This window comes from Jaculus jaculus, chromosome 13, assembly GCF_020740685.1.
Source record: "Jaculus jaculus isolate mJacJac1 chromosome 13, mJacJac1.mat.Y.cur, whole genome shotgun sequence".
In the NCBI taxonomy this organism is placed as follows: domain Eukaryota; kingdom Metazoa; phylum Chordata; class Mammalia; order Rodentia; family Dipodidae; genus Jaculus; species Jaculus jaculus.
This window is the reverse complement of record NC_059114.1, coordinates 3,694,658-3,707,126: the sequence shown is the minus strand read 5'-3', so window position 1 is coordinate 3,707,126 and position 12,469 is coordinate 3,694,658. Positions and strand designations below refer to the sequence as shown.

Genomic DNA, 12,469 nt, shown 5'->3' with positions numbered 1-12,469 from the left:
TATAAATGCGTGCCACCACTCCCAGTTCTATATTTAGAGTATCTTTTTTATGCTGTTATTTTGTTTGTAGTGGTGGAGGTGGCAGTGGACACATATAAATGTCTCATGCAAGTATGTATGAAGGCCAGAGGACAACCTCGGGCATACTTCTCTCTTATCAACCATCCGTAGTATTTCATCTTATTTCCTTGAGACTCCTTTTTTATTATTTTCAAAATTTTTATTGAATAACTCTGATATTATAAAAAAAATCCCATGGTAATACCCTCGCCCCCCCCCCCCCACTTTCCCCTTTAAAACTCCATTCTCTATCATATTCCTTCCCCCCCCATCTCAATCAGTCTCTTTTATTTTAATATCTTGTGTAGGTAGTGTCAAGTATTGTGATGTCATGGATATCCAGGCACTTGAGACTCATTTTTAACCTCAGTCAGAGGTGCTGTCCATGTTAATTAGGTCTCCTGGTTGCAATGACTTGGCTCAAACTGAAGAGGAGTTCCCAGGGGCAGGAGCAGGAGTTTACATGGTACAAAGAATCTGTCAGGCACCCAGATGGTGCAGCTCTGTATGTCTATCAGTGTCTTTCCCTCTTCACCCAAGAAGTGGTTTTTCCTTTATGGAGGCTAAGACAGCTCACAACCACTTTCCATCAGGCCATCCTCTGCTTCTATAACTCAAACACAGCTCTCTCTCTCTATATATATATACACAATATTTATTTGAAAGACAGAGAGAGGCATATATGTTCCAATGTTCACAAGGATCATAAAGTCTCATAAAATGACACTTCCAACAGCTATGAAAATAAACATCTAATAAAGGTAATATGAAATACTAATGTATATATGGGAAAATTTTAAAGGACTCCGAAGAGATATATTTTTTTAAATACCTAAACATAAAAATGTAATTCCTTAACAAGCACGGTAGTGCACACCTTTAATACCAGCACTCAGAAGGTAGAGGTAGGAGGATCACTGTGAGTTCAAAGCCACCCTGAGATTACTGAATTACACATCAGCCTGGACTAGAGTGAAATGCTACCTTGACAAAACAAAAATAAATAAATAAAAATTAAAAATCAATCAATAAAATATTTTTAAAAGAAAAAAAATGTGATTCCTTGCATGCAAATACACAACTCCAAGAGTCAGGTGTGGTGGTGCATGCCTTTAATCCAAACAATCCAGAGGCAGAGATAGGAGGATCAACCTAAATTCAAGGCCACCCTAAGACTACATAATGAATTCGAGGTCAGCCTGGGCTACAGTGAGAGCCTACCTTGAAAAATAAAAAAAAATTAAAAGTTTTTTTAAAAAATCTACAAATGAATTTATGTTTTAACTAGCTCAAATCCCCCAAAAAACTATCAATGGGCTTTGCTTAAGAGCAATGAGGTTCTAGAGGCCACCTTGAAGTACATATGAACAAAATTTTTTAAAAGTGGAAGCAGGGGCAGGGCTGGGGAAATGCCTTGGAAGCCTAAGGACCCAGGTTCAATTGCCCAGAGCCCATGCAAGCCAGAGTCACAAGGTTGCACTTGTGTCAGGAGTTTGCAGTGCCTGGAGGCCCTGGCGTGCCCATTCGTTCACTGTCTGCCTCTTTCTCTCTAGTAAATTGAGTATTTTTTTTTAAGAAGTTGAGCCTATTGGTACAGACTTACTGGGGAGGCTGAGGCAGCAGGATCACAAATTCAAGGCCAGCCGGGCCAACAGAGTGAGACCCAGTCTCAAATAGTAAAAACAGGAGGGTTAAGGGAATGTGTGTGTTTATGTATGTATATATATATATATATAATGTCGGTGGTAACATCTCCCTAGCATGTGAGTGAGAAGCTGGGCACAGTCCCCAGCATAAATAAATACTAAATGAAATGAATCCTTAAGAGTTTATCAACTAAAATTTTAACACTTCAGTTTATGAAACTCAATAGACCCCCAAATTGAAGATAGCACTGTGAAGTTTAAACAGTATGTTTCTACCTTAAAAAGTAACAAAAAGACCAAAATAGAAATGAGATTTGCCCTGCCGGTCTATGCAATTTAGCCTATAATAAAAATGAAATCTAGGGGCTGGAAAGATGGCTTAGTGATTGAGTGCTTGCCTGTGAAAACTAAGTATCTGGGTTCAAGGCTCGATTCTCCAGGACCTACGTAAGCCAGATGAGATGCACAAGGGGGTTACACACATCTGGAGTTCTTTTGCACTGGCTAGAGGCCCAGGTGTGCCCTTTTTATCTCTCTCTCTCTCTCTCTCTCAAATAAATAAATAAAAATTAAATCTAAACTGGGAAAAAGAGAAAAGCAGAAATAAAGCCCAGGCGTGGTGTCCCATGCCTTTAGTCTTAGCACTCTAGAAAGAGAGGAAAGTACATCTCAAGGAGTTTGAGGGCAGTTTTGAGACTACAGTTCCAGGTCAGGTAGGCTAGATTTTGACTGTACCTCAGAAAAACGAAACAAACAAAAACCCAGAAACAGTTAAAACAAATATATAGATCTAGATTATAACCTTACACTCTAGGCTGGGAGTGGTGGTGCACACTTTTAATCTTGAGTTCAAGGCCAGCCTGGAACTACAAAATGAGTGAAAGAAACCCTGCCTCAAAAATATCTACAGAAAACTGAGAAAACCGGAAATGGCCTTTCTCAGCCAGTGGCTTCCTGGTGATAAAACTCGAAGGGGCTAACTATTCTGTCAGGAGGCCAATATAACTGGATTGTAATTCTGCAGAAGACTCCCCTTGTCACCATAACATCACCAAAATCAAGAGGTCCAGGTGAGTTAAAAAAAAAAAAAAAAGCTATCTGTTCTTTAGGAAAAAAGCGGCGCAAATATAAGAATCAAAAAAAAAAAATCACTGTTAATGAAAATCAAAGCCTTTATTAAATATCCATATACACGCTAAACAGTTAACCAGTAACTGGTTCTTCGGACTACATAGGAGAACGTCTAAAGCAACTTCGCTTATTTACAAGCACAAATTTGATGACGCACATCGGTAATCCCAACGCGTGAAACTGGGGCAGGGGCATCACGAGTTGGAGGCCAGCCCGGGGTTACATACGAAGTTTCAGGACCGCCTCGGTTACAACCGAGATCCTTTCTCAAAATAAAACGAAAGATTTTAAAGGACCGGCAGTGTGGACCACGCCTTAAAAAGATGGCTGACGAGCATGCTGTGACGCACTTCCACCATCACCGACTCAGCTGACCAAATCCCTAGACCCCCACCCTCCAGCCGGGCTGGGATGCGCAGGTCTTGCTCTACGCTACTCCTGGACGTACTCTCTCGCCCACAGCCTGGAGAGGCACTGACCTGAGCACCTCAGGGACGCCGTTCATGTCTTAGCCGGAGGCTGGGACTTCTATCCCCACCGAAGGAAAACAGGAAGGAGACGGGCCAGCATCCAATTAAAACCCAAGTCACGGGAGGAGCGCGCCAACCGTGGCGCAAGGCGGAACTTTCGAATGCCTCGAGCCTCCCGTGCAACGCAGCAGATCCCCGAAAGAACTTTTTTTGCTCAGGCAAGGGCGGGGGCTGGCAGCTAGAAACGCACGTCCCGGAGGCAGTCAGGGGACATCCGGGATGACCACAGGCAGGCAAGTCCAACACCAACCGTGGCTGGGATAGCGACACCCCAACCCTTTCCACCCTCTGACCAGCAGTTAAGTGTTCACAGCTCAGCTTGTGAAGCAAGTGGTGGCTCTGAAAAGAGCCGTTTTGGGTGAAGAAGCATCAGATCGAGGGCCGCTTACTTCTTCTTGGCTGCGGACTTCTTGGGCTTAGCAACCTTGGGCTTGGCAGCCTTGGGCTTCACAGCCTTGGAGGCGCTCTTGACCTTCTTGGGCTTGGCCACCTTGGCCTTCTTGGGACTCTTAGCGTTCTTGGTGACTGCGGCAGCCGCGGGCTTCTTGGCCTTCTTCGGGGTCTTCTTGGCCGCTTTCTTGGGAGTGGCGGCGCCCGTAGCTTTCTTGGGCTTCTTGGCCGCGCCCGCGGGCTTCTTGGCCTTGGCGGCGCCGGCTTTCTTGGCCTTGGGCTTGGCCTCGCCCGCCGCGGCCTTCTTGTTGAGCTTGAAGGAGCCGGAGGCGCCGGTGCCCTTGGTCTGCACCAGGGTGCCCTTGCTCACCAGGCTCTTGAGCCCCAGCTTGATGCGGCTGTTGTTCTTCTCCACGTCGTAGCCGGCGGCCGCCAGCGCCTTCTTGAGCGCGGCCAGCGACACCCCGCTGCGCTCCTTGGACGCGCCCACGGCCTTGGTGATGAGCTCGGACACGGGCGGCCCAGAGGCCTTGCGAGCGGCTCCGGAAGGCTTCTTAGGGACCTTCTTCTTGACCGGAGTCTTCTCGGCCGGCGGGGCGGCGGCTGGGGCGGCGGGAGCGGTCTCGGACATGGCGAGGATGCGCTGCGCGGATACCAGAGGCAGGGCGCGGATGAAGTGCGCCGGCCACGGCCGCTGTATATATAGAGCGCAGGCGCGCGCTGATTGGTGCGTCGCCGCCCGCCTGGCTGGCAGGCTCCGAGCCGCCGCGCTGCGCCCAACTTGTGTTTGTTACACCTCACAAAAGGGAGAAATTCTTAAAATGTCCCCAACCAAATCTCCAGACTTTGACTAGGAAAAGATCCTAGAAGCCTCAGGTTTCGGAATATCCACTTATTTTATCCACAGCCCTTAAAACAACGTTTCTAGGCGTCCCCAAATCCCCCAACTCCTACGGAAGTTCAGGGCAGTCAGAGACCACTTTCTGTTTTTCTTCTAAATTACCTGGCCGCTCCTTTGCCCCTGAAACTTCTTCTTCCCAGGGGTGATTGGGCACATGCTTCCTTTGTCGGGGGCACGAAAACGAAATGGGTTTTCACTTAAATTTTCTCGATTATTCTGTTTCTTCGCGAGGGAAGTAACACAGGTCCTTGGTGAATTCTGCATTACAAAACCACTGTAACTGTGGTCTGGGATAAAGATTTCTAGGGTCAGTTTGGAGCAGTTAGGGCAGAATGATAGGGGGTTCATAAGCCTTTGGGGGTGTCCTGAGTGGTGGAAGCGGAGGATTTAAATCTTTGATTTAAACACACTGTAAGTATCAAATCCGTTTCTGCATCATTGGGGGGCGGGGCATCTTTGCACGTCTCCTAAGGCAAGAAGTTGGGGTGTATTTACAAAGCTTCGAGATTCCCTTTTGAGTTTTGCAAAGTAGGGGGATCTGACACTGAAGAATAGGGATAATAGGTAAAGAGAGATAGTGCTTAAGCCTGCAAAGACCTTCCCCCCCACTAGGCTTCACAGTTAGATACATGGAGATGTTCAGTTTCAGAACATGCAAGCGACTCATCTATTTGTTTGTATGTGTATACTACAGTAGAGATGAATTTGGGCACTTGAAATTTCCGAGTTACTTCAGAGGTAGTATCTTAGTCATGCATTGGACCCTCTGTACATATAAACGCAAGGGTGGGGGTGGAAATTAAACAACTGACAAATAAAAAGCATTTTGACTTATAAGATGCACCAAATATTTGAAACAGAAAACATGGAAAAATGTCAAACAGAAAGGTAGAAAACGTACTAAAGCATTCAAATTATTTCATGTGTTGTTGACAACTTCATGCCAGTTCCTCTCCCCCTGGAAAATTCGTCATCTGTATTCTATTCAAGGATCCTTTGTTAGTTTAAAGTTTTTCTATAGTTCACGTTTGGGCTTAACTAATCTTACTATTTTTTTTAAGAAAAAAGCCAAGATAATTTATTTGTTTATATATTTAACACAATTGTGTCTTTATATTCAGGGACAAAGGAAATGTTATACCTTATCAGAAATTCTCTTGAAGTACATGTCTGTCTGTATCTGAAATGTATGGTGAAAACGTTAGCCTTTAATTGTGGTAAAGTCGCAGAGGTTATACAGATTGAGTTCAGGGATATTAGAAAAAGAAAGCAGAAACTTTTAGACCAAGAATGGCCCCAGGGTCTCACTGAATAACATTTTGTTTAGTATTTGGAAACATTCTTACCAGGGCTGGTGTCCTGTGGGAATTAAGTGCCTAATGAGATTAGGGATGGGTGAATTAGCAGCAGCAGGAAACCACTTTAGAATTAATATCCTGTGTCAGTTTTTGAGTATGGGAACTGTAAGAGATGATTCAAAGTCTACAAGCAACAGGAGCACCTTCAGCATACTAATGAAAATGTTTTCGATAAGAAATATGAAGGTGTCCCTCTATTCTTGTTTTATGCAGAATGAGTGCTTTCCTTATCTGAAACTCAGCCAGGTTGGGAACCACAGGAGAAGTAGCAGTGGGATGTCAACGAGCTCCCTGGTTTTCCTTCACTGAACTGCTCACATGAGTTTTAAAACACTAGCAAGTAAATCTGATTCCTGTGATTCCGTTGTCTGACAGGATCCTTCACGCTCCATCAGTCATCACAGCTCATCAAGTACCAATCTAAAACCCAGATCTCAAGCCATGGGATATGTAGCCACCCAGAATCTTGCCCTCAGCCTTTCTGTCCATTTGTGGAAGTAAGAATGCAGAGAAATAAGAACATCTTCTTCCGTCCCTTGGAAGTTAGGCTGAGAAAAGTTGCTCAAAACTTAAAGACAAGGGAAAAATGTTTCCTCATGTATTTCCAAGCTGTATTAGAGACTTAAAAAAAAAAAAAATCCTTATGCATTATCTTCCTCCCGAAAGTAGCGTTAGACTAACAGACAGAAAGTAAGACACATACTTTGAATGCATTCAGGAGTCATATTGAAAGCAGGTATATACATTTTAATAGATTTTGTTCAACTTAGTGTGTCAAAAGAGTTTCATTTCTGCATATAATTAACAGTTTTTTGGGAAAGGGTTTCACAGTAAGGTCTTGCTTTAGTCTAGGATGAGCTGGAACTCTCTGTAGCCAAAGCTGGTCTTAAACTCAGGTTCAGTCTTCTATCCCAGCCTAGCCTCTGGAGTGCTGGGATTAAAGGTGTATGCCCCTGCACCAAATCAATATGTTTTATATTTAATTTTTATTTATTTATTTGAAAGAAAAAGGGAGCGGGGAGAAAATGGGCATGCCAAGGCCTTCAGTCACTTCAAACGAACTGATGCATGTGCCACCTTGTGTATCTGGCTTATGTAGTTCCTGGGGAACGGAACCTGGGCTTTTTGGCTTTGCAGGCAAGTATGTTAACTGCTAGGCCATCGCTCCAGCTCCAATATGTTTTTAAAGTGATATTTTTTACTTTCTTTTTTAAATGGCAAATCTTGTATGCTGAATTTGTAGAATATGTGTTAAAAATAGTCACATTACAAGTGCTCAACTTTAGGTGAGAGTCACTTTGATGCTAAGTCTATCAATTATAAATGCATGATCAGCTCATAAGGCTTAATCAAATAGAAATGCAGAAATATTTGCAGTAGGAAAGATAACTTTGGAAGTTACAATTGGCAGGACATGGTGGTAAATGTCTTTAATATCAGCACTCAGGAGGCTGAGGTAAGAGGATCACTGTGAGTTTAGACCAGCGTGGGGCTACAGAGTGAGTTCGAGGTCAGGCTGGGCTAGAATAAAACTCTACATCAAAAAAAAAAAAAAAGGTAAGATTGTATTGCATCACAGAATGTTAACAAATTTTATGTCAGTTCAGTCTTCCGGCACTCCTTTCTTTCCCTGACTAAATACACCCTTCATCTTCCTAGATCCTCCCCTAAAGTTTGTCATCTTGCCTGCTTCCTCATTAATGAGTTAACTCATCCTTTGAGCCATGCCTGAGCTTGCTACATATAGTACTTATTTGTGAGTCATGTTGTTGACACTTCCTTAGTCAGTTTGTCCTGGGGGGTATTAAATCATAGTCTCCAAAAGCCATTTCATAAATGGGGACATACAAACCCATGGACCACCAGGGGAAAAGCAAGCTAAGAACCAATGAGACTTCCATGGAGTCTTTGATTTTGACCTAAGATTGAAAAGGTTTGTGGCCTAGAAAACACCCCTAAGTGAAAATTCAAATGAATTCACCATCAGAATCCTCAAGATAGCCACTGATAAAATGAGGACACATTTCAAACATTGCAATGTACATGTCATGTGCTCTTGTTTTTGCACATGTGGGCACTGTTGTAAGGTGGCTACATGTTTTCTCCAAGATGTGCTCATCATGCTCTTTTGCCCTGATGACAGCATTAAATATACAGTGTAGAGTGTCTACTCCAAACTGCTGTAGAGGAATTAGAGAAAGAAAACCTTAACAATAAGGCGCACAAGAGAGGGAAAGAAGTTGTTGGGACAGTTGGAACAGAGGCGACAGCTGATTTTTCTGTCATTCCCTCTTTCTGACTTACCATGGGAGGGGGCATTGTATCAACTTCTGAAGGTAGTTAACCAATATTAAAAGATACTGTTATGCCAGGACTGGTGGTGTGTGCCTTTAGTCCCAGAACTTGAGAGACAGAGGTAAGAGGACATCCATGAGTTTCAGGCCAGCCTGGGACTACAGAGTGACACAACAAAACAAAAAGATACTGTTATAAGCATTGACTGGGAGTGATTAAAACCTCCTTGCCAGGCATGTTGGTGCATGCCTTTATACCAGCACTCAGGAAGCAGAGGGAGGAGGATCGCCGTGAGTTCAAGGCCACCCTGAGAATGTAGTGAAATAGTGAATTCTGGGTCAGCCTGGGCTAGAGTGAAACCCTACCTCAAAACACAAAAACAAACAAACAAAAAAAAGCTTATTCCTGACTCATCGAGGGATGAAGCTGAAAGGAATTAAGCCTCAAAAAGCAGGAATGCTAACCACAGGTCCACTAGGAGGTTGATGATATCAAATCTGTAGGAAGTCACCTCAGAAATTTAGTAGGCTTACAAGACTGCAGGCCCTTTGGTTGGCTTCCTGACCCCAGTCTCACAACTTGCTTTTACTCACAAGACAGAGTAACTTCTGTGTTACCCTTAGTGGGCAGATGACCAGTGATGAAGTGACGAAACCTGATACGGAATGTTTTTCCCACTGGTGTCTGACTACCTGCAGGGCTGAGCTCAAGGTTGTGCTTTGACTCCTGAGGAGCCTCTCAGTGCCTCGGGAAACGGAAACAGACCACTGTGCGGTGCAAAGAAGGAACTCAGGATGGATAGAGAAAGGATTACAAAGAAATAATGCATTCTAGAGTGTTTACCTCATTGTAGGACGGCCATCAGAGCCTGGAAACGCATTGCCATTACCAGCCACCTAAATCTTTGAACTTTTTCAAAAAAGTGATTCTGGGAATGGAGGGATGGTTTAGCAGTTAAGGCATTTGCTTGCAAAACCAAAGGATTCCCCAGGACACACGTTAGCCAGATGCACAAAGGGTTGCACACGTCTGGAGTTCGTTTCCAGTAGCTGGAGGCCCCGGCTGGCGCCCATCATCTCTGTCTCTCCCTCCCTCCCTCATTCACTGTCAAATAAATAAAAAATAAATAAATAAATAAATTATATTATATATATATATATTTAAAGTGACTCTGGAGCCAGGACGTGGTGGTGGCAAATGCCTTTAATCCCAGCACTTGGCAGACAGAGGTAGGAGGATTGTCATGAGTTCAAGGCCTCCCTGAGACTACATAATGAGTTTAAATTCTAGGTCAGCCTGAGCTAGAGTGAAACATGACATCCAAAAAAAAAAAAAAAAGACTCTGGGGCTGGAGAGTTCACTCGGTGGTTAAGGTACTTGCTTGCTAACTCTAATGACCAGTGTTTGATTCCCCAGTACCCACATAAAGCCAAATGCACAGAGCAGCACATGCATTTGGAATTCATTTGCTGCTGCTGGACGCCCTGGCATGCCCAGTGTCTCTCTGTGTCTCTCTCCATCTCTCTTTCTGACTCTCTTTGCTTAGAAATAAATGAATACAATATTTCTGGAGTGATTCAAACAAACCTAAAAAGATAAGAATCTTTCAATCTGAGGGGTAGGGGATATAGGATGGAGAGTGGAGTTTCAAACTGGAGGGAGGGAGGGCATTACCATGGGATATTGTTTACCATCATGGAAGTTAATAAAAAAATAAATAATTTTTTTAAAAAGTTAAATAAAAAGAATCTCCCAATCCATAACAATATACAATTTTAGACCTTGCTATCTAGGCTTAGAATGAAGGCAGCAATGATATACAATGATAACATAAAAAGCCTTAACCAGAGCGAATACATCATCTTACACAGGGACTATTTTGAAGGCCTGGAGCACCAGTGTTCCATACATAGATGTGACATTCCAAGTACTTCTTGCATCACAGGACACCTGCAGTGAAGACAAACTTAGATGGTCAGCTAAGGAGCAGTCTCCTCCCAAGTACAGAGGCCTCATGGGAGTGACGCAGGGAGGCCTCCGCTAGCCTGCCCTCTGACAACTTGGACAGGGAAAACAATGCCCACCCCACTGAGCAAACAGAAGCAAAGATGGAAATGTATCATCAGCTAGACCTTTGTTTTCAAGTAGTTAACAGCCCAAGTGGACAGATAGGAGAGAACTGGGCGGGAGACAATGGTTCAGCAGTTACAGTAGAGTGCCTGCAAAATCTGAAGGTCAGGATTCAATTCCCCAGTACCCATGTAAAGCCAGATGCACAACGATGGGGTTCATGTGCAGTGGCAAGAGGCCACTTTCCCTATAAATAAATAATTTCTTAAAAACGTGATAAGCCCAGCTTGATGGGCAGGCCTGTCATCCCAGCACTTGGGATGGAGTGGGGAGGATCAGGAGTTCAAAGTCAGCCTCTGCTACATAGCAAGTTCAAGTTTAGCCTGAGCAAGAGGAGACTAGGTCTCAAAAGCCAAACAAAACATAACAATAAAACCTAGAGAAAGCAGCTTAAAATAGCTCTTAGATGTCAATTATCTCTCAAACTCTGAAAAAGTACTCAAGCCTCAAAGAGTCTTCTGCTAGCATATGTCAAATTGTGATATTTAGCGCTTTAGGAAATAAAGCTGAGTATTTAAATAATTTAATAGTTGATAACAGTGATTTACTTGATAACTTTTAGAAATATTTTTTATTGATTTGCAAGTAGAGAAAAGGAGGAGAGTGAAAATATGCGCACCAGGGCCTCCTGCCATGGCAAATGAACTCCACACCCTGAGCTTTACATAGCATCTGGCTTTACATAGGTACTGGAGAATTAGACCCAAGCCATCAGGCTTTTAAAACAAGTGCCTTTAATCATTGAGCCATCTCTCCAGGCGTACTTGATAACCCTTTAAAATATAAATATAAATATAAATTTAATCTCATACATTTCTCGTTATACATCGTTTATATGTATTTCTATGTTATGTGCTATTGATTTCTATCATGTATAAAGAAATGCTAGGTCAGTTGAAAGTTCCTCACGCTCTAGTCTGCTCAAAGCTCTGGCTATTTCGGGCTAATCTACCCGAGTGGGACACACAGGTCCCCGGTTATGTGAAGGAGTAGTGAGAACAGCTGTGGAGATAGCAGGATTGCTTTCAACACCAATTGCTGTATCCCTGCCCAGTTCCTCAGCCTTTCTGATTTTCTTTTCTCTTTTGTAAAAGGGGGAAGGTACCTCTGCCTTTGAAATATACTGAGAATTAAGTAAGGAGGGCTCTGCTCCTGGGACTAGAGTGAGCTCACTGCAGTCTCTCCTGCTCATTTGGCATTGACTCTCAGATTCTCTCTCTCAGACTTTTCTGTTCTGGGCGTGACTATGCAAAGGGACAAGAACGACCAAGTTTAGCATTCAGTTTCGTCCTTTCTAATTGCATGTGCTCTCCTTAGTGCGGCTCAGAGGTTGCAGGGCCTAGGTATTGTTCTTAAGAAATCTAATGAGAAGAAATGGAGGTGGACAGACAGAGAATGGAGGATGGGTGTGTGCATGTGTGTTATTATGCACCTGTAAACTGGGGTGCATATTGTTGTGTGTATGTCCTCTGGAACTGTAGGAGAGGAAATAATCCAAGGCCATCACTCTTTTTTGGGGGGTTCATTTTAATTTTTTATTGAAAATTTCCATAATTGTAAACAATATCCCATGGTAAACCCCTCCCCCCTGCTTTCCCCTTTGAACCTCCACTCTCCATCATATCCCCTCCCCCTCTCAATCAGTTTGTCTTTTATTTTGATGTCATCATCTTTTCCTCCTATTATGATGGTCTTATGTAGGTAGTGTCAGGCACTGTGAGGTCATGGACATCCAGGCCATTTTGTGTCTGGAGGAGCATGTTGTAAGGAGTCCTACCCTTCCTTTGACTCTTACATTCTTTCTGCCACCTCTTCCTCAATGGACCCTGAGCCCAAGGCATCACTCTGGTTGGGATGTGAGGCTTCATCCCCATGCTCACTGCTACCGCAAATCTCACCCTCTGCACATTACAAGCTTGTGCAAATGCATCATGCATATGACTTATGAAGACCTCTCAGAGTCCCCAGGATGTCACACCTCTGATGGCAAGGGTGACTGTCTGATACATAAGAAGAACCATGATGTCT

At 43.6% G+C, this 12,469-nt stretch overlaps 1 protein-coding gene across 1 annotated transcript; it reads right to left on the bottom strand.

The window, feature by feature from the left end:
* Window positions 1-2,860: 2,860 nt before the first annotated feature.
* On the bottom strand, window positions 2,861-4,413 carry H1-2 (H1.2 linker histone, cluster member). The gene has a single exon (XM_004670836.2). The coding sequence runs from the start codon at window positions 4,386-4,388 to the stop codon at window positions 3,753-3,755; it is 636 nt and encodes a 211-aa protein (XP_004670893.1). The 5' UTR covers window positions 4,389-4,413; the 3' UTR covers window positions 2,861-3,752.
* Window positions 4,414-12,469: the final 8,056 nt, after the last annotated feature.

Excerpts from the sequence above, each read along its gene's own strand:
- H1-2 (XM_004670836.2), bottom strand. The coding sequence starts at position 4,388 with ATGTCCGAGACCGCTCCCGCCGCCCCAGCCGCCGCCCCGCCGGCCGAG.